Source organism: Lathamus discolor, chromosome 4 (assembly GCF_037157495.1).
Source record: "Lathamus discolor isolate bLatDis1 chromosome 4, bLatDis1.hap1, whole genome shotgun sequence".
Taxonomy (NCBI): domain Eukaryota; kingdom Metazoa; phylum Chordata; class Aves; order Psittaciformes; family Psittacidae; genus Lathamus; species Lathamus discolor.
Window position 1 is genome coordinate 111,084,152 of NC_088887.1, and position 23,563 is coordinate 111,107,714.

The following is a 23,563-nucleotide window of genomic DNA, read 5'->3' on the forward strand; positions in this document are numbered from 1 at the left end:
ACGATCACCTTTCAGCTCTGGTCTCTCACTTCATCCTCTATTCTCCCTTCAATCCCCCCACGACATCGGTTCAAATAACTTCTGTCACAGCTACTCACAAAGCTTTCTTTTACAATGCGCCTCCTTCCAACACTGTTTCTAAACTGGTCTAAGAACTGTAAGTTCTGAAAACTCCCATGCAAAATTTGTGTCCGAAAGCTGGAAATAAGATGAATATTTCTTTTTTGTCCACTTATCAAAATACGGTTTGCAGCAACGCTCACTGACTTACCACAGTCTCTCATTGATAGCACCTTTTGATTTCTGCTAGTAGTCGTTATTTTCTTGTCACCACGTCATTCTGGCATGTAGAATACACATAAATATATTTCAGATGATACACTTACTTTTGAAAAGCTTCAGCTTTTTGTGACCACCATAAAAATGAATACATAAACAAGAAGTTATTTACAGTTTTCACATAACATTGTTGGGGAAGCTATTGGCACAAGAGCTAGAGAAAGTAACAAATTACCATAACCACAGCTGTTAAATCAAAAATAAAACCACTCAGTATTTTATATGAGACCCTAACACTGCTCCAGATAGCTATGAAAACAAAGACTCAAACTTTTAACTTCATTCTGCAAATATACTTCCCATATCCAATTCAAGTGAGTCCCATATCCTATTCAAGTGAGTCACAAAATTCAACCTGAAGGAAAACCTCCAGAAACAGGTTATCAGAAAACACAGAGAAGACCCATCTTGCAAATACAGTATTCATTTGTGAGCCAGGACATGCAAACCTTCACAGAACTCCTTAGAAGAAGCTGTCCTCCTCTCATGCTCAATCTCACACCAACTAGACATCACAGGAACAGTCCAAAGACATTTATTCTTTGGGATTTGTGACCTCACCCAAAAACACCCGGCCCTGCACTTACTCGCTATAAAGAAGCCAAATGCAAGAACATTACCCAGAAGTACAAATCAACAAAGCTCAGACTAGTACTGTATATATGGAGAAAGAGGGATGACTGCAAGAATAGTATTTCTCAAAAGTTACGAGGTTTATGCATTATTTCTCCACCAAGGCAGCAAGAGACCTGTGAAGAGAGAAATACATACTGTCATTTTATGTTCTACAAGACCCTTGTGTTGTGAATCTGGTGGAAAGCTGCCACCACAGAGCTGGTGTTTTGAGCTCTCTAGCACTCTGACTCAGAATAAAGAAGCGTCAATGTAAAAACAAAACAAAAAAACCCCATTAACTAATACTAATTTTGCTCAACAGAGAGACTATCGAAACAAGGAAGGCACTTTCAGCAACTCCAGTTTAAAATGAGCAGTTGCAGTACTAGCCATTATTTCAAATAGATATTGGTTCATATTTCCCTCCCAGCATGCCCACAGTAAGATCAGCACAGAACGAGTAGCTCAGACACACTCCTCCTCTTCCAAACTGCGAGCAGATAAAACTGATTTTAAAATCACAGTACCAGCGAGGCTGGCTTTCCTCCTCCAGTTGCTACCTGCAGTGTCTGCCTGCAGGAAACAGTCAATATTACCACAGAAAAATACCGTGAAACACAGTTTTAAATAACGCTTTACAGTCTTGGCCACAAAGGGGACAGACTTGAGAGAAATTATACTGCCATTCAGCTCCTCACAGTTACCTATAAACTTCCCCCACCCAAGGACGCCAACACTTCCTCTCATTTGTATGCTTTTCTGAGGGATTTACTAATGCACCCCCATTTTCTTCAGGCATGTTTGCCAGACATCTCACTTCTCAAGCACAACCCTATTGCTTCACAGGGGTCTGTACAGAACATAGAAGGCCACGAGGAGCAGGCAAACCAGTCTACCTTGATCTGGTGAACATCAGCTAGATCAAGACTTCTTGCAGCAGAAAACACTCGCAGCTCAGGCAAAGCAGAGAACAGCCCTGCGCTGAAATAAGCAGAAAGCTACCACAGGGATAGCGTGATACACGTAATGAAGGATCGAAAGACCTCTAAGACTTCTCCACCAGGCTGGCCCGAAGAGATTTATACTTCATTTAGCTTTAACGGAAATAAAGCCAGCAGCTATAGCCTTAAGTGTTTTAATTTCCTTTCATTCATTCAAAGCCAAGCACCTTTAAGAGATTTTTATCCCCAGAGGCAGTACCTGTTTCTTTACCCAAGCTGGAGAGCAGAGAGCCCAGCCTGCAGACGGTATGAGACTCCCTCCCAGCTTTTCCTGCCAACACTACAACTCTTCACTGTTGGGAGAAATCAAACTCTCACGGAAACAAGGAGCATCAGCTCCATGAGACCAAGCAGATCTGTGATCTCTGGCCTCCTCCTGCTCAGTTGGCAGGTCACTATTTGGAATCAGTGTGCCCCATGCATTTTTCCTTTTTAAAGTAGTCATTAAATTACTTCTGCATGTTAGTGATACTGTAATGGATTACTTGGGGACTCATTTCAGACAACAGCTGATGTATCATCATCAAAACCACACCATTTTTTTCCAGAATTATCAAATTATTCCAGCTGAAAATTACAGAGCTTAGATACAAATTCAGAAATCTGGCCCAAAATATTGTTTAAAATGGACATGGGTAGCTTGTTAAAGCAATGCTTACAGTAACAGATGTCTGTACCAGAAGACATCCACGTGTAAAATAAAGAATAATTCTCATAATTTTAACTAAACACTGTGCTGACAGGAGTCAGGAGACTGGATATGCATTTGTTTGTTGGTCTGCTTTATCACTATTTTAGGAAACAGCATTTCCTTTAAAAATTAGTGGTGTATAGTATCTAGTAGCATTTCACAATTTTAGCACTCAACTTCTAGAAAATCACTTATGCACAACTGTCATAAAGACTTCCCACACCATCACTCAGCAAGTATTCAGGCACTAATGATCTTAAAGGAAACTGTGGCGTTTTAGAATTTACAAATCCAGAGAATATTGATTACAGCTAGGCAGTTTTAATGCAGAGTATTTGGCTCACTCACCCTCATCTATTAAATTGCTGCCATTTATTAAACCAGGCTATAAATCAGTGATTAAGAACAATTAAAACTGAGTGTTACTGCAGGTTTGAGTAACCTACCAGAAGTATTTAACAAATGGTAATTTAGCAAATCATTTCATATCTTGCAGTACCCTAATATTTAGTGATACAAGACCATGCATCACTCTCCGTCTACTCAGTGACAAGACAAAGCATGCCTCATTGCAACCAGAATTCATATGAGATGCTGAAACCTGAGCATGTAAGTAATAGCCTAACCTGCTCACATCACTCTGTACTGCACAAACCATCAATCCCCCAGAAAAACACATCACTAAAAATAACGGGTTCAAAACTTGCATTGTTAAACGTGAGTTTCGAAGTACTTCACTGAATTTAGCCAAAGAAACACTTGCAAAATAGCTTCCTCTGATTAGGACAGCAAACAATGAGATGCTTCAGCAGGTTCAGCAGAGCAAAGTCAACTTGTGAGGCTGCTTCAGATGGCATATGGAATTAAGGATTCTTTTTCAACCCACAGCTTCAGTAACTGAAATAAAAAGGTGGCACTGCTTAGATCAGGAGCTTGCTACAGTGGCTACTAACTTGTGAAGAAGAGCAGGCCATTACAGTCAGCTGGAAAAGCCACTCACTGACTTGTGAACAATTCCAGTTGGACCTGGGGAAGCCTTTCCTGGCTCAAAAGAGAAAGCACTTTTCAGAGAGCTGACACAAAAACATTCAAAGCAAGTTCCCTAAACATCAGCTGTCTTTCTATACAAGATTCTCATTTACAGAAGAAACCAAGCCCCACAAGATAGACTGTGGGCATCAAAAATACCACAGCTCACTATGTTTCAAAAGCACCTTGAAATGTAAAATTTGCACAGAAGCAAACCCCAGCATATCAGAATTTTGTACTCCATAGCTTACAACACAGAAAGCCAAGATCTGTGATAAACGCAGACACTCGAATAAAATTCCCTAATAATACTTTCTATCCAGATTCTAAACACAAGTCAAATATTTATGACAATTTTTACTGCACACATACTTTAAGAGATACACAGCACCCACTTATTTTAAATATACAGCTTATCAGTAACTCAGACTTTTAATCCTATAGATTTTCATATTTTCATGAACATCACAGAGATTGGCACAAATATCCGGAATGCTGCCTTAAAGGTGGAAGAAACCTAAATATTTACAGTGAAATTTTCATAAAGTTTTTAATAAGTTGCTAAAAAAATTAATTGAAATAGACATCATTAGAGAGAATCCTGAAGATGGATGTAGAGCAGACAGAACAATGCTAAAGCAGCTAACCTGAAAGAGCAATGAAGGAAGATTAAAACAATAAGTTATCTACAGATCTGTAGTTTAATGTGGATTAGAGGTTTCTACATAGGACTCTCTGAAAAGAGTCTGTTACACAGTTTAATCTAGCAAGCAAGTCATGAATGCTCTACTCAAAAATAATAAAGCCAGGGGAATAGACAACCCTGTAAGTCTGCAGAGTAAAGACTGTCCAAGAACACAGAGAAATGTGGTTTGCTCTGTCCTTTATGCAGTTTATAGAAGTACTCCTGATTGACAAGAATTTTTGAAATTACACAGAACATATAATTGCACATCATAAGCATTCTTAAAAAAAATACTTCGTTTGTACTTAAGTTACTGAAATTACACGTAAAGGAAATATGATTCCTTTAAAATTTTCCATCCGTTCTGTGGAACGCATTCTGTCTTGCCTGCTGTGCATAAAGAGGCTCATTTCCATTCATGGCTGATATAAGATATTCTTTTTCATAACACTCGATTCTTGAAGCACTTTGGCTAATATCCAAATGTAGGCCTACTTCACTTGTATGCAAATACTTTGTACTTCATATAAATCATTACTTGCTGTATTTCAGCTAGAAATACATAAGCACAGTGTTACTAGGCTGAGAACCTAAGGCACTTGCATTCTGTAGAAAGGAGAATTTATGGTATATAATGCATCACAGTACTGACTTTAAGTTAACTTAAAAATAAATAACTTATTTATTTTCTCTGCCAGAATGCTAGCTTTGCAACATGTCCCCAAAGAATTATGCTCTTCTTATAGCTAGCAGGCTGCTCAGAGCAGCTTTCTTCTCCTGGACACATCACTGCTACAGCAGGAGCAAAGGCGGCTACCCCTAAGGGAAACAACACCACCACTAGTCAGCCAGCTTGCTCCCTTGCTTCTTTCCTCCTGTGGGTATTTGCTGTCTTGCCATGCCCTCAAAAGCATCAAGGAGACAAAGTCACCTGTTTAAAATGAATGAATATGAAAGCACAAGGACAAGAGCTAGTAAAAGCTGGTAAGAGGAATGAGAAGACGATTCACACAGAAAAAGCTGTATTTAAACATAAGCTTGGTGAAAATCTCTCTCATAACATGCAACATGAGGAGAGAAATCCCATTCAGAAGGAAAAGCCAATGTAAGAGAAGCAAGTAAGAAGAATCACCTCTGAAAATTTATCTCAGATTTTTTATATTTTTTTTTTTTGGGGGGGGGGGGGGGGGGGGAGGCGGGTAACAGGCTTTCTTCTCAACACCACAGAAGAAAATTCTAAAGGACTGTGTCCTCACTTTGGTGTATATTAAATGATGTTTCCTTGATCCATTTTCTGTGCAAAGTCCACATTACAACTAGCCATCACTCTCTGCTTCTTGGTATACTCACACCATCATCTCTAGTTAGGGAGATTTACCCTTGCCTGTTCTTTCCTGCTTTTATAAACATATACATACCCAGGTCATAATATGTCAGTTTACAGTGTTCACGTGTCCGAGAAGTGTAGGAAAATTTAATTTACTTAGTATTACTGGATTAGAAGGGAAGCCAGCTAGCTGAGATAATATCATGACATATAAAACAATTTCCCTCCTCAGCCACAGTATTCAAACAGCAGGGTAGGGTCTCTGAGAGTCCAGACTAACTTCAAGGAATCTGCAAGTACTACTTAAGGCAGCCCTCTGTACACTGATGCCTACTACAGTGTTCCAAGCAGCCACTAAACACCCGACCTGAAAAGTTTTAGGGGCCCTTAAAACAAGAGCAGGGAGGGAGTCACAACAGTCTTCAGAACTCCGTAGTTCAATATTCTCTGCCCTAAAGCAGAATATTCTATAGCAGAAGACAAGGCTGACAGTATGTGCCAAGTCTGACAAGATGACTAAAATTGAAGTATAAACAAAAAGAAAAAACAGCAGGCTTAATCTTCATTCTCAAAATAAATAATGCTTGAAGTTTAACAAGCATAATCTTTGCATTTCCAAATGCAACAACAAATTTAGCAAAATTAGCATTAAAAACAAAGTTCGTAACCAGGGAGTACATACAGTCTTAGCAACATCAATACTGCTAATATTGTTAAATACACTTTAAATGAATCATTTCCATAATGTTAAAACAATAGCTAAATACTGCATAACTGCTAACAGCTCTATGCATATAGCTGACCTTCTTATTATGCATAAGAACATTCTACTTCTAAATAAGTTCCATGAGTTATATCACCAGCTAAAAATCCTGACATGCTTAAGTAAAATTCATAAATAGGGCAGGTAGTGAGTACCTCTTAAAAAAATGAGCTCAGAAGCTCATAACAAAATTGTAATATCTGCCAAGGTCTTTCACCTTATCCAAGGTTTCTTCTTTTATACAGCAATGCAGAGAACAGAGTTTTCTTCCTATCTGTTGTCACAAAGCAATGGAGACAGGGTACACACACAGCTAAGGGCCACACTAAGGGGAAAGAGGAGAATGAAGCCACAAGTTGTGCTATTAGAAGAACTAACATTCTATGTGTCTGACTCCACACCGTGACCTACTTTTCACTGTTAGGCTGGGTACCATGGACTTTCAACAAAAACAAATTATGCTAAGAAAGTCACACAAGTCCCCTTCTGCTCCACCTTCAGCATAAATAAAGCCTGCTCCTTCTGCCTCATTTCCTTCCCTTGTTACAAAGACGGACGAGCCCACCCCACACACAATCAAAGGCCAGGGCACTACACCACCACACAGGATACTTGGTGCCAGCTTAACAGCTCCCCTTGCTCCTTCTTCCACTGGAGGGGCTAGGGAAGACACAAGGGTGAGGATGCAACGGTGCCTTAACAACAGCTATTCAAAAAATGCAACTGAGCATAGCGTTTCCATTCACAAAAACATCCTGAAGCTCAACAACTGCAGCAGGGCTGTTTTGCTGTCAATAAGAAGCATAATGTAAAAATAGTGAAACTGTAAAATCAATCACACCCATTAACAGCATAAATGCAAACTGAATTTAACCTTTGTGGTCATACTTATAATCTCTCAATTAGATGATTACATACTAATGTTTCCACAGGACTCCCATCTTATTTAGCACATAGAAGAGATTTAACAAAAAGAAAAAAAAACCTCCTAATTGAGCTAGCAGAGTATACATTCTATGTTCACACTCCTAGACAATCTACAGCATTTGATACTATCAATTAATGCGCTGCCTCATCCTTGCATCATGCAGCAATGATCCTTTACACTGCAGTCAAACTGGTTCCCAAGTCCTCCCTAGAAGGACACAGCAACAGGTAAACTGCACCCACGCTGCTCAGCACTTCTCACACCCCAAGGAATCAGTTCTCTCTAGTTCTCTGGATATTAACTAACCTACCTTAATGCAGCAATAATCACTTCAAAACTTTTATCCAGAAAATAAATGGGAAAAAAATACAGAAGGTGTTGCAAGTTATCAATTTGGTTTTAAGATCCCAAAAATGTGGTGCCGAAGTATACACATGAAATAAAAGACACACAATGCCTACATCTTTCAATGTAATTTCTATTATGTGTATTTGTATACCAAAACATTAAAAGACAATATATGGTTAGTGACAGAAACCTTTATTCTCTTACTCCTACTAAAATAGAATCATTTCATTTAAAGCATTCTATGATTTACCAACAAGTTTCACAGCAACATAAGGTAAGAAACACTACACCCACCATACACATCAATCAAGACTCCAAGGGTAGTTCCCACAGTTATGCATAGTATGCTCTGCATTTCTACTGTCTAAAAATTACATACTGCACTACCATAGGCATTTCTGTAGGAGATCAGTTAAATTATATTCTTAATGATACCGATCTTGAAACTTTTGCCTTTTTGTTCACAGTTGCTTAGAAGAATAACTAAGTATTTCATTATTGTGCCTCCCATGTACAAGAGGTTTTGGATGGTACAAGGTCACCCACACTTGCACACCAAGCACAAACCACTAACCCGCACTGCAGTTTATCAACACTAAATCACAGAAAATAATGTCTGATTTGCCAGAGCGTAAACTAGTCTATAAATGTTTAATGCTGAAAAGCTGTTAGAAAGTTACCCAGTGAGGTTCCAAATTGCTTTCTAAATCACTGCTACTCTTCATAAAATTTCATTTGTTCTTTGATGCTCTTTTACATCAAAGTTTCTCCTTTTACCAAAACTTCCCAATTCACTTTCCAACATACAAAAGCAACATTAAATTGTCAGCGTATTTCAGAATGGAAAATTGTGGAAGCACTACGAAAGCTGCGAGAATATGATTCTTTAAGGCCGAAATCTTTTAAAACAGCAATTTCTTCTTGTCGCGGTTTAAGACCTGCCGGCAGCCCAGAAAAACACGCAGCCGCTCGCTCACTCCTCCCCTTCCTCCCCCTGCTCCAAAAGGCATGGGGAGGAGAATCGAAAGAATGTAACTGCCACGGGCTGAGATACGAACAGTCCAGTAACTAAGGTATAATACAAACCACTACTGCTACCACCAGTAATAATAACAATAAAGGAAATAACAAGGGAAGAGACTACAACTGCTCACCACCCACTGGCGGATACCCAGTCCAACCCGAGCAGTGATCTCGCTGTTCCAGGAAACTGCCCCCAGTTCTACATGCTGGGCATGACGTGCTGTGGTATGGAATACCTCTTTGGCTAGTTTGGGTCAGGTGTCCTGTCTCTGCTTCCCCCCAGCTTCCCCTCCTTCCTGGCAGAGCACGAGACTCACAAAGTCCTTGGTCAGACTAAACATCTGAGCAGTAACTAAAAACATCGGTGTTATCAGCACTGTTCCCAGGCCGAAAGTCAAAAACACAGCACTGCACCAGCTACTAAGAAGGAGAAAAAATGACTGCTACTGCTGAACCCAGGATACTGCTCTATATGAAACTGAAATGTATTAATAAATAGATTAATACAAAACTTATTAATAAGTATAAGCTACTGCATAGCAGTCATTGTGCCAGGGGAGGACAGCTCAGGCTTAGAATAACAGGAACAGAAAGATAATTCCAGGAGCATCTTCTTCCTATAGCTCTTGGACAAGATGGCAACCTGCAGCAGGCTCCTCATACTAGAGGAAAGAGTGCAGGCAGTCGTTAGGTTACTGTGCAACTGCTCATCCTTGACAAAGCTAACTGATAAAACTAGTTTATACAAGCAAAGACACTGCTTATAAATGCAGCTAGTAGGCTGATTAGCATCAGTTCACGACAAGTGCCCTATGCTGTTCAATAACAGCACAGAAAAAGAAAGATTTAAAATATCAGTTGGAAAAATAAACACTTTGCTTAACAGGAGGCTCCCCTGACATGCATTAAGTTCAAAAAAACATCTTGCTAAACCAGATGGTTATTTCACTTAGATCTCTTTACTACAGAGATACAGTTGCAAAATAGCAAAGGATACAAAAAAATTCACAATACGCATGTACCAAAGCTGCTTTATAGAAATAATAAAATTTTAAAAGCACTTTTACTATAACAGTGTATTTAAATACTAAATGAAAGCAACAGTTGTCAAAACACCCAAGCACAGAGAAATCCTGAATTTTAAAGCCTCTCCCCAGGGAAATGAAAGATCTACATGAATACTTCTAACAAGGCTTTACAACCATGCTTTACGGAAAGCGCATGCACTCTCACTCTCTGATACTGGCTCAATTCCTAATAGCAAAGGTCCTGTTGAAAGTAAAAGTCATGGTTTGAAGGTTACATTATTGTAAATATTGTTTGTTACTGTTTGTATCAGCAAGTGCCTCATCATGTATTGCAATTTGGTTCCTGGTGCCATGAGCTGCAGTACAGCATCAAAATGATGACTGGAAGTGGCAGCTATTTAGAGAGGTAGAAGCAAATTAGCAAGTAATGAAAATTAAAACTGTCAAAATTTCACAGGTATTCAAATCATGTTATTCATCAATTAATGCAACTACAAGAATATTAATTATGCTAATAGAAGTATTTTATGCTAATAACATAAAATGTTAAAAGCGTAAGTCACACCACTTATCTTTTGGGAGCAAGATGCATGAGCCTTACTGTAAAGTGCACTTACCGGTGCTGGATTATCTTTAGCTTCCACACCAAAAACATCTCGCTGTTTCACTGTCAGTAAATCAAGTCCTTTAGTATCATCATCGTCGTCATCATCATCACCTTCAAAGAACTGCACGGAGTCTGGGTTCTGTATCCTACTTGGTACAGGAACTTCTTTTTCTTCCTTCTCATCCTCCGATACCTCTTTTGATTCATCCTCAGACTCACCACTTTCCTCAGCACCTTCACTGGAAGCAGAACACTCTTCAGCTTCTTTCCTTCTCTCCTTTTTCTTTGTTTTGTTAACAGACACCTTGCCACTGAAATTAGTTCCACATTTCTCCACTTCCTCCTCATTCACTGAGGAGGGGGAACTTTTATTTTGCTCGGCCCCCTTCAAGTGATCTGTCCCACCAGCTGCCTCCTTTGCAGATAGCTGTTTCTGAACTTTCTGAAGAAATCTCACACGAGGAGCCATTGCAAGACCAAGTGATCTAAGGTATGAAATAAAACAAATTAATTAATCTGAAAGGCAGACACACAAAATCTGACTACATTAGAGGCCCTCATCAATGACTCAACTGATTCAATTTTAATTATGGTAACTCATATCAATACATTTTGACCAACCTTCTTACAAAACAGCACCTGGCCTACAACAAGACAATCTAGCTTGAAAATTGCAAGCTAACATTAAGGGAGGAAGGGAGACGAAATAACTGAGAACTCTTAAGAACAGTTACAAATCCTCCCAGGAAAGAAAGCAAACAAAGAACCTGAAAAGCTGTAGAGAAAAACAGATTATCTATGATTCACAGTAAAATACAGTGGAAGAAACACCGATGTAATTCGGTATTGAGGATATATGGATGTCATGTCAAGGACTGAGACATCACTGACCTTTCTCAATGTCCTTCACTGCTAGAAATGCAGCCAGAACATTACCCCCACCATTTTATGGTGACTGAAAGATTAGAAGAGCAAACACAGTATGGATAAATGAATGACTGCAGAAAAAGCTATGGAAAAGACATTTCTCCCTCAAAGGAAATCTCTCCTGCCTGCATCCCTTTACAGTAAGACTTTACTTTCATGGCATATCAAACCTGATCCTATCAAATCCAAGCTCAAAAAAAGCAGTATTTAAGCCTCTTTCAGAGTCTATGAATCTTCTCATTAGGTGAATAAAAAATGTAGGGGCACACTGGCACTGTGCAAGGAACACACAGAGACCACAGCTACATTTCAAAACACATAATACAGAAGTGATATTGAGTTTGTAATAGTCAGATCTTGTATGTATACTTAACAAAGGAGTATTTAACCAACTAAAATGGCTACATATATACACAGAAATACAAAAGACCAGTCTCTTGATTCAGATTGTTCAGTTCTACACCGCCTCTCCTCTCAATGCTGCTCGTTCCAAGTAGACAGCATTATGTCTTCTCCTCACCACACAGGTCTGAATAAAGAAACTTGAGTTGCGTCACAGGAGAAAAATCAAATCAATACTTTCTGGTGGAAATGTCATTATGAGCAGTCCATGAAGCATCCAAACGGTACTGCAGAGCTGCAAGAGTGGACTGTAGGCCCCAGAGAGCCTTGAACTGTTAATGGTAGCCCAAGTGACAGAGTAGTCGACAGGAGAGGCACCCTGTTTAAACAACAAACAAACATAAAAGAAAGCAAACGCAACCACACCTGTGGTTAAACAGGGCAGTTTTGGTAGTGGCCACAAGCTAATGCACTGAGAAGTGGACATACCCCCAAAAAAGCAGCCTACACTGTTCAGGCAAGGAACACCTTTTTCAACAAAGTCTGTCTTAATTTTAATGTAAAATTCATTTTGTTTAAGTATTTTCGATAAACCAGTACTGCCATTCTACAAGGAATTAATAGTAGTAATAAAGCAAATGGAGTTTTATGAAAGAAAAAAGAAAATCAAAGAAGGTTTTCATCCAGTGTATTTTGCACATTTATTGACAGTGCACTGCTGCAAGGATAACACAACACATTTGAGAACTAAAATTGGAGCAACCAGCAATCTTAAACTTGTTCCAGTGTTTGACAGCTAAACCTAATTACCTCTGCAATGAAACTGCATGTTGAAGTTTGGCCTATTGACTAAGTGAAACAAAAATAACCAAACAAAGCAGATGTAATGCTTCACTGCAGCAGCTGGAGGAGATTCAAACCTGGAACTGGACCTTAACACCAGGCACAATGAAACACAGATAAAGAGATTGCTACGATGTCAATGAATGTGCAATCTCCTCAGCAAGGCAGTCGAAGTAGCTAAAAAAAAAACCTTTTGCAAGAAAACCACTTTTTTGCTTTTTCAGGTTTCACATTATTCTACATAAAGTGTTGCTGTCAACCACTGACAAAGTACTGCAAGAGGTAGTACTGTATGGCAACTACTCAATCTGTGTTCACTTCTCTTATGCAGACAGACACGATGTACACATGGTCGCAAACTCTGATTTCCATCACAGCTTCTCTTCTATGTCTCCACATCTAGTATCAAAGCTCAGGATCACGGCTGCAGAGAAACGCCTGACAAGGTGAACAAACTATTCTCTCCACAGGAGAAGCTGAAAAAGTCAAAAAGAGCAGCCCATGATGTGGAGGAGACTTCACCACAGCTTTTCTCATTCAAGTATGAAATCCCACCTGCCAGACTGCTGTTCTGCACTGATGTCTTACTTTAATAATTGAGTAAAATTAATTATCAGTTAGTGTTGGCCAACTGTCTACACTGCCTAGCAACCCTACCAAAAAAGACTAGTGCAATAAGAATTCAAGTGACATCTGAACCAAAGGAATACAGCCCTCAAACCTGGGGGAGAGAGAAGGTTTTAAGGTGAAATTTGGTAAGAAATTAATAGTAGAGAAGCTTAAAGTTGTCTACAGAGAATGCCCAAACACTTTTAATTACATAACTTCTCCAAGAAAAGTCAGCATTTTGTTTCATTACTGCTTCTTTTCCATAGTATATTCCAAATGAAGAACAACTTGGGACAAACATACTCTATTACTGCTAAGAGTTTCTTTAGAATTTATTTCTTAATAATTTGCCAAATCTAGAGTCATACTAAAAATCCTGAATATATGAACTAGATTTTCTTTCTGTTAACTAGGAAGTGCAATATCGGTTTCATTAATTCATTAGATGGCAGTCAGACCACAATTCTACTCCAGCTGAAGTTACAGATATTCTTTGATTTTAGTGATAGCATTTCACACACTCTTCTGGAATCAGAAATATACAAGTTTCTAATAAAGACACACAAAAAAGCAGGTAAGTTATTTACTGAGATTTCATAAATTCTAACACACTAAACCATGCTAAAGCCACAATGTAGTCCTCAGACTATGGTAGCCTTTAAAAGGCAACACCAATTCAGCTGACAAACCAAAAAACAATCCCGTTTCATATTTTGCTGTGACGTGCAATGACTTCTTGGGAGCAAGGCCTTTTAGACAGACATCTTAAATCAGCTACTAAAAGCAATATTGAAACCAATGGATTATTTCGCTACTGTAAATGAAAGTACAGTTGACAGTTCAATTCATCAACAGAAACTGAGGTGGCCAGACATCGTTCTTCCCTAACACTGAGCAGTGAATGCATAGCTGTAACTGAACAAAACACATGAAGTGTTCAGGTACCTCCTTCAATTCAAAGCAAGTACACAAAGATTTTCAGGAAATAAATCAAAAGAGTGAAACTCCAAAGAAAGAACATTGTATAGCTTTAAGAATGCCAGGTTTGTTTGCTATTGAATAAGAAAATTCAAATATTAGTAAACATTTCTTTAAGTTAATTGAAATGAATGATATATCAGACTTAAAATACAGCCTTTTCTGAAGTCTGTTAGTCATGCTTAGACACAGACCTTGCGTATGCTTACACTAACCCAGTAACTTCACTATGCCTCTATCTGGATGGGGTGAAAAGCTGGGAATGTCTCAGCTCTTTAAAAGGACAGAATTTTCAACACTGTCAGCAAATTCTGCCCTTGCACAAACAAATTAAGCAGGAAATTTAAGACCAGTACAATCTTTCAATTTTTAAATGTCACAAAAGCTCCGAACTTGCACCTAGAAGATTTCCAGCACTTTTTGAGATATGAGCCAGTTGTAAGGAAGATGAGGTCACTTCTGCAGAACTGCTGCACAATAATTATACACAAGTTAGTGCCTCATTCTAATACTAAGTTACTACATTTACTAAATGTAAGATATATTCTATTAGTGAACCTCTTTGAAATTATCTGAACCCATGAAAACACAGCACAGTGATTTCCTGCACTGCAGAACAGCTTCAGACAAAAACTGAAAATAGCCTGAAAAAGGTTAAAACCTCCCACAAGCCATTTCAGAAAAAGCGTGTATTATTTGCCTTGCAATATATGCTACATCTCCATTTAACATTTGAAAAGTCTTCAGAAGGCAGGATGAGCAACCATTTGAAAACAGGGGAAATCAAATCAAGTGAAGTGACACAAATATGAATTAATAGGCTTTCCAGATGGTCTAATTAATAACCAAAACAAACAGAGAAACTGCTTTTGCTCTGTTGTTTACTTTACGAGCCAGTTTATCCCTCCACCTCAGGGAGCTCAAATTACTCTACTAATAATAAGCGCCAAGCTAATCAAGATTTTATGGGTCAGGATCAAAAAGAAGGCCAACAAAGAGGATGTCATGGTTGGAATCTAATCTCTTAGAAGACCAAGATGGAGTCTTCTTTACAAAACTAAAAGAAGCCTCCACATTGCAATTGCAGGCCCTGGTGCTTTTGGTACCTAAGCCACTCTTGACACCTGCTCAAAGGGCAACCAGCAAAGCACAAGCAACAGATTTCTAGAGCATTTCTAGATGCGTTAAAGAGCATTTCTCCAAGTAAGTTGGATTAGCCAACCCTGAGAGTCATTCTACTGGAACTGCTACTCATGCATATGCAAGTACATTTACTTGTAAGGTGAGTGAAGGTCAATAGCTGGCTTGGCTGTAAAATGAGAGAAGGCAGTTCAAGATCCTAGAAGAAACAAGGATGATGACTGAGAGAATAATGACCCTAGACTTTGAGAGAGGAGACTGCAGCTTGTGCAGAGATCTGTATGGCAGGATGAAGAATGCTCAGAAGCTTACAGAAGTAGTTACAGAAAGCTCAGAAAGGGATGGATGGATCTCCAGATGGTTGAGGGTGAGTTGCATGAGAAATGCCCCAACTACAGATCATTGAAGGGAATATTGAGGTTCATACGAATAATACCATATGAGGCTAAGATTAACTAGGCAACAGCATGAGAAATAGTAACTGTGGCTACAGGTGCACGAAGACTGGAAACAACTGGGAAAAAATAACTAGGGGCAGGCTCTTTAGCGGTAAGGAGACTTGGCTTGTAGAAGAGGAAGGACAAGGGCAGCGAGAAGGAGGGCCGAGAACCAGCGAACAGATGATGAGATGTGCAAAGCCTGTGATGGGTGTTGTCTGGGGGCAGCCTGTGACAGGAGGCCCTGTGCTTGCTCATGGCAGCTGGAGCAAGGTAACAAACAAAACCCTTTGCCCTGGCCATCCAGTCAGGGTCAGGCCTACATCCACAGCCAGGGGCACTGGGATGAGAGTAAAACGGGTGCTTTCCCTCCTCAGTGAGAGGACAGACTGATGCTGACAGATGGATCATGTATCCTGGCATCACCCACTTCAGTCCTGACAGCACCCACTGCTTTGTAACACTGATCTGTAAGCAATACTTGCAAAATTAGCTGGGTACTAAGTTGTGTCTATCAGACATTTGACAAATAACTTGGCTTCAACCTACTTTATTTATTCTCTATGTACTAATACAGGGATAAACAGATAAAAATATGCTGCATTCCTCCTGGAAGACATGAGGAAATACACAGAGGAAATTACTTTGCCTGCAGCCCTACAGAGCTGTGACTAACCTGCCCATCCAGCACACTCACTTGTTAAGATTTGCCCTGGAGACTGGTATGTATGTATCTTAGCATTTAACAAAGTAAAGTGCCTGGGATCCCTGTATCCTTTTTACCTTGTCTCCTAATCAACAGGCCAGACTAATTAATTATTCCTTTCCACCCTGTTGTTTGTTTACATTTTCTTAGTTTTCAAAGCTGTCCTTTGCAATGAAAAGACAAATTTCTCTTTTATGCAAGCATCAAGGTTCTCCTTCACCAAACTTAAAGGCTGCCTACATTAACACAAGATCTGCAAGCCTTCCACCAGCAAATTACTCTTGATAGCGATTTGTAATGTGAAGATACTGGAGAGAATAATAATGTACCATAGATTAGAGGTGATCAGTCTCAAGAATACGTATGTGTATAAATGTATAGACGTGCATGCACACACACATATATTTTTCCTAAACACATAATAATTCTATATAATATATAAAAATCAAAAAGACTACTGCTTTTCTACAGACTCAACACAGATTAAAAGAATCTTTGTGCACAGACATGCCGGGCAAGAGCAATGAAGAAAATGGACAACAGCCTGACAGACTGAAATACAAACCTGACAGGGGCATTAAGCAGCCTATTTTCTCTGCAGGATTTTTAGTGGAGTAACATCTATCAAGCTAGCAGAAAATCTCCACAAAGGCTGCAATATTTTTTAGAGAATACACACAAAAGAGAAGAAAAGATTCTGAATCCAGGCTTTGCCACGAGTTTGTGCACAGAACGTAAAGCAAGGTCGCTTCTGAATGCAGAATTCAAACACACCAGACTTTGAAGACTTTTCAGATAAATTAAGCTGACTGATCCACTATATAAGTGGATGCACACTGAATTGAAAAGGGGACTGCAGAGTGTATTTAGGCAGACTAGCAGTCTGAAGAGTGCATAAGAAGAGAGCCAACAAACTGTTCATTTAGAGCAGAATCTCCAAATTATCTCCCAGATTTATTGTGTTCTGACTTTTTGATTACACTTCCATATATTTCATACCCTTGACTAAACCTCTCCTACTCTCTCCAAACAACTGTCTGGTCTCCTTCACTTTAATGCAGGAATGACTTACTAGTAACTTTGCAAAGCTGGAGTTAGAACTGACTTTGATGAAAGACCAAATCCTGGCACAGAGGCCTGAGATGAACAGAACTGTAGACTACTCTGTCCACATCAGTATCAGATACTAGATGGCCACACCATGCTGAAATTCAGAAAGAAGCACTGGGATTCTGAAAATTCAGCATTACTACCAGCTGTCAGTTGGTTTCTTAACACACTGGCTAAATTTGTGTGGTCATCCCTCTCAGACCTAATCTTCTGCCACTACTCCTTACATCCAGAATAGGATGCAAGTAGGCCTATTAAGATGCTTTTAGGTTTTAAAGATGCTGACAAATCACACAGGTGAATGGGCAGCCAGTGTATCTAGGGAAATTTTTCAAGTTTCTATTAGTTCCCCTTTTCAAAAAACTTCTAAGTCCATAAAGTAAGAAAGCTTCTTTTATAATAGGCTTATGTACCTTAAAAAACACAATCATGTTAATTGCAGCACAGCACGGGAAGACCAGGTGTTTTACAGTCTAGTAATTTGTCACATTTTAGTTCATTATGCCACATGTTGACAAGTTTGAAGACTTAAGTCTTCTCTGTATGAAATTCCAGACATAAAATTAATTTACCATGCATCTTTGAGCATCTTCTTGCTCCCTTCTGACTACCCTAAGTCCCACAAGATTATTTGAAAACTTCACATGTTAAAACAATCTCAGGTGGCTGTCATCTGTAAAGTCAACCTGCCAAAATTAATTTCCCTCCCATACAAAATGTGGAATGATTCACACATATGTACAAAAATAGACATAGTAAAAAAGATGCTATTCAGTCCAGTGCAGATGTTTCATCTTTACAAAGTACACTGAATCTTCTGAAAGTAATTTATGTTCAAGAAGCAATGTCTAAATCACACTCAAAATGAGACTGCAATATATCACCTTTAGGTATGACCATTTCTTTTTAAATACTACACTTTACAGGTGGGCATTTAGCCATGAGGCTGAAGGGTGAATCTGGGGGGGGAAAGAAAAAACAAAAACGCATGACAAAAAAAAAAAAAAAAAAAAAAACCAACCAAACAAAAAAAAAACCCCACAAAACACGCCAAGAAAATCCAAACCTCCCATTCTTTACTTTTACTTCACAAGTTTTGTCTTCTATTGTGTATAGCAAATGTAGAAGAGTTATTTCTCTCTACAGACATACATTGTTTTTACATGCAATTTCTATTTAGAATATCCTTGAAAATATGCAAAAGCACAGCACAGATATGAAACTGCAAATACAAGATTGTCCAGTTCTATGTTAACATAGTCAAAACAGCTATTTAAAGCTATTACACACTGCAAAACTCACTATGCAGTATTTGCTTTCCACACTGATCATACTTACAGGGCATATTCTGCTAGAGGCAATTTGAAAACATCAAATACTTCTTTATTCTTCATTAAGTAAACTGAACGTAAGTAGGATACGAAACACTGAAAGGAAAATAAAAGTATTCAACAAAAAAAGGAAACCATTCAATTTCCAACACATTAAACTAACATTATGCTGTTACTCTGAATACATAATAGAATTTCACTATGAAGAGGTCTAATATTGATTTTTACTAAAGTTCGTTTACACAATACCCATCAACTAAAATTTATCAGTACTACAGAAATGATGGAACTTCAAGTATCCAAATATTTCACTAATGCACATTAATTGGCTGAATTTCCCAAGTCTTTAATGTTTTCCCTAGAAATAACATAAAGCAAATTGGTCAGAGTGCAACATCACTAGCCTTTCTTTTTCTCCCAGCTTTTCTGAATGGTACTATGCTACACTGATATCTGAATCATGTGAAGCAAGAACAGACTGCATTGCTATCAATTTGAGGCATCCTGACTTAATCGTGGCCTCTAACAGAAAGCAATTCAAGTTTCACTGTGGCCTATGGAAATTCATTATTACCTTGCATTTGTCATCAGTTTATTACATACGCACAATGAATGCAACTCAGCTGAACACAAATTCACTATACAATGTCTACTAACACCAATTCAAGGTTGAAGTTTCAATTAATCCCAGACTTTAACCAAGTAAACTGGAAGCTCCACATAACTGCGTAACTTAAAATTGTGTTGTATTTTCCCTTCATTCTTCCCAAAAGGAGAGATTCTTACTCCTCTCATGTTTCTTTTATATAGTTTATTTCTGCCTATGATTAGCAGCATAAATATTGGAATATTTCAAGTATCAGAAGAGATCCTTGGATTTCTGTTATTCGAAACCTAGTTTCTAACACACGCCAAAACTCCTACCACAATGCTTAAACCAGCAACACTAGTAACAATAGCAAATTAAGCTCGTAGGGTTATATTCAAGAATACTATAATCACACCCCTGTTTTGCTACCTACAGACACATATTGGAGAAAATTACTGTATTAAGAATTCATGTGGAATTATAAAAAAAAATAAAATTCTTGTTAACCTGAGACAGAGGAAGAAAAGACCCAAGAGTTAGAGAACATTGATCTCGTATGCAGATTCTTTAAATGCTTAAGAGAATAAACATTTCCAAAGGCAAAAAGAAAAATGAGATAGAAATTAATGTCATAAAGTCATACTTCTCCCGCTGGCAAACTGAAATAAAAACTATTAATTGTAATATATGTAGAGCTACAAGATACACTTTTCAAGCTGCCCAACACTTCATTATAGAAGTAAATTTTCATTTGCTTATTTTTCCAAATGCTAAATTTTTGGGTAAAGTTTCCTGTCTAGATTATGTCTTTCAATTAATTTTAGCAGTGGAAGGTGCTAGCATAATCCATTCAACTGCTACCGAAATGAGGTGTGGAGTAACACACTTGTTTACTCAAATTAAATTATTAATCATTTTAGGAAGACAACCAGAAAGGCTTCAAATTCGACAGATCTCATTAATCTACTGCTGTCTAGCTAGCAGTGACAAAAATAAATGACAGAGCCTCTTTTTTTCTCTGTAGTGACAGGTGGAGAAAAGCAGGTTGAACCAGAAGTATCTTTTCTGTGAATCTGAGAGCTGCAGATTCAAAGATTTACATGAGTCACTACATGCCGCAGGGTAGAAAACTCATTCTGCCTGTTCGATAACCTACAAAGCCATCCACATACTCTACTAGTCTATCTTTGGTACACATGGTCCAGAAATTTATTAATGATAGACAAGGGGCAGAAAGAACACACCTTTTGCACGGATATCAAGCTCAACAACTAAGCATGAACCACCAAACAAATGCCAGATGTTCTAACTCGCATCTATCAGCTGTCAACCAGAGTTCAGCCCACTGAACCAGGTTTGTCATGGAGTGTATGCAGGATGGTGTTGCTCTATGTTCAAAGAAACAGACATCTTAATTAAGGTAAGAGGCTTCAAAGATCATGCAATAGTAGTACAATGATGATTAAAGTCTTCAGCTGATCTCATTCTCTATTATTTTAGACACTGAACACTTCACCAAAGTAGGAATACTCAACACCTAAACTAGAAAAGTTAGATACAGCACAAAAATTTCCTAATTTACAAGAAATGAAACACAGAAAGAGCAAATGACTTCTTTGATTTTTATTTGATTTCTGTACATTCACTTCGAGCTCCTTCTAAAATGCTGTCATCCCTCTTGCATTTTATTCAATTCTCCTAAGACTTTGTCACACTCTGCACACATACCTAGACAGCAGAGGGAGAACAAGTTTAGCCAACCTGAACTTTTTGCCTACTCTTCCATCAGTTGCTGTTGTCCTCTCTGGTTTTTGCTGGTTTGAAATCACTTTCAGAGTTGTTTTTTTTTTAATAACTGAACTTTACAAAAATGTTGTGTAAGTTAACTTACACCATTATGGAAGATGTTAAGGTCAGGGAACAGAAACATGTAACAGCTCCATTACCATAGTAGCTAAAGGCCCCCAGAACCACCTGAGATTATTGTACTAGAAATACATAAGGCAACAAGTATTATGCTCTTCTAGTTTTCTATATTTAAATTTATTTATATATTTCTTGGATAATAGTTTGAAATATTAAAATCCATCCAATTCAATTCATGTGCTGTTTTGACAGAACTCAAAGTAACAGGGTATGACTGGAATCTCAGGCACATCCCTCTGGGTGTAATGAAGATCTAACAGACAGACATCACCTCAGCATCCTAGCACCCCTACACGGTAACATTCAAACTAGCAAGAAAAACACATTCTTTTTTAAACCGGTTTTCAGAACTGGATGAATTGATTAAATATTAAAATTACAAGAAATGCCAAAGGGCAGCATCAGTCCATAAGAGAAACTGCAAAGTTTTCAAAGAAGCCCCAGTCTGATTCATCCTCTCTACAAGCAACAGCAGAGGAACCACGTCCTATCAAATGAACCACGAAGTTTGTTGAAGCAATCAGCAATCAAGTACTTACTTTCTTCCTTTAAAAAAAAAAAAAAAAAAAACCAAAGTAAAATACTCTTGAAGTGAATCAACAAGCTAAGAGGACACACGCCCTCAACACAGTAAACTACATCCTACTGGAACTTCTGTGCGTAGCTGTGCTGTTTCACTGCTGTCTGATCCATTCAGGTATTTATTTCCTACAAATGTCAAGAATTTGGCAGCTTGCAAGAGACAGGCTGAAGAGCACAACATCGGCACCTTTGAGAAACCCAGCATCCCAGATAAGGATCCAAGGTCAGAATTTCACTTGGATCATTTTTATTCTTTTATTCACTGATACATTAAGACTACTGCGGCACATTTGCACAGTATCTCTCTCTGCCTTTTAAGAGATCTTAAAAAGCCAATGCCAGAAACACAGAGGTTGGTTAGTATTTTCATTCCAAGTAAGATGATGCTGACTTACTACTACTCGCATCCTCCTCCAGCCAGCTGCTCTGTCACTTCTGATACAAATTTGCATAACTGCAACTTCCTGTGGCTGTTACAATTGACTATAATATGCCCCCAGTACATCTGGCCTGTGCAACTTTTGGATGAAGCATTCCACATGCTAGAAGTAATTCTTTGTTCACTACAAACACCTGGGATACCTAAGCATCAAAAAGTATCCCCTTCCTTGATCTGCCAGCAACGCTGTGCCTCATGTCACCCAGAATGTGGTTGGCCTTCTTCGCTGCAAAGGCACATTGCTGGCTCAGATTTACCCTGTTGTCCACTAGAACAATCTGATGCCCCAGGTCCCCTTCTGCAAAGCTTTTTTGCAACCATTTGGTCAAAGCCTGTACTGGTGTACGGGGTTCCTCCTCCCAAGGTTCAGGTCTCAAACAGCTGGGAAAGACTCAAACAAAATATTAAAACCCCCCTCTAACAGCTGAGAAGCAGTGAATACTAAATTAAAAATTACTTTCATATCTGAGACTCTAAAATAAATGTCCTCAAGTATGTGCCTTAATTTGGGCAGGACAGCTGCAGGTCAGCTGGCTCTTCAGACATTAATGTCATGAGCCCTTGCTGAGCCTACGTCAACTTAAACGGGCTAGACAGGCATACTCACACCAACTGCTAACACACAGAATCATAGATTCATGATTATTGTTTCTACAGATGCCATTGTTTAAACATTAAAAAGTCAGAAAAACCCAGCAGTTTCAAGCACTCTTTCTAGGGCATACCTGAGCAGGTCAGTTATGTCAACAGCAGTTCAATTTAACTAGCATACCTCAAGAGCTATAGTGCAGCAGATGACTTACCCTTTGAGCTCTCTCTTTTAACTCCTGATCTTGAGCTAAGAACGCTTGCATCCTCTTTTGGATGTCTGTAAGTTTTTCAGGATTAATTCTAATTAAAAAAAAAAAAAGAAAGAAAAAAGTTAGCTTTTATTAAAATAAGCACCTATTAAGTTCTCAGGAGTATTTTCACGTCTTCTGCACAGCTTTAATATGCATTAGTTATTACCACTCTGAAACAGCTTAGAATGGAACTGTCTTTTAAGGATGAAGCATACACTCCTCAAACAATACAGAAAAGACAAATGGAAGCTCAGACTTTTTATCCAGAGACAGTTTTTAGTGAAGCCAAAATCAGCAGTACTTCTTGAATTTATAAAAAAGCTGAGAAAAAAAATAGAAAAAACATAATGAATTACAGTGCTACCTTATACTGAAATA

At 38.5% G+C, this 23,563-nt stretch overlaps 1 protein-coding gene across 1 annotated transcript in view; it reads right to left on the minus strand.

The window, feature by feature from the left end:
* The window catches only part of DDX10 (DEAD-box helicase 10), a 169,317-nt gene that overhangs the window by 111,839 nt on the left and 33,915 nt on the right, over positions 1–23,563 (minus strand). Inside the window, exons 11-13 of the mRNA XM_065678640.1 lie at positions 23,147–23,234; positions 18,815–18,903; positions 10,395–10,869 (exon numbers count right to left, since the gene is read on the minus strand). Coding sequence (XP_065534712.1) covers positions 10,395–10,869; positions 18,815–18,903; positions 23,147–23,234 — 652 coding nt within the window. The remainder of the gene's footprint in view (positions 1–10,394; positions 10,870–18,814; positions 18,904–23,146; positions 23,235–23,563) is intronic.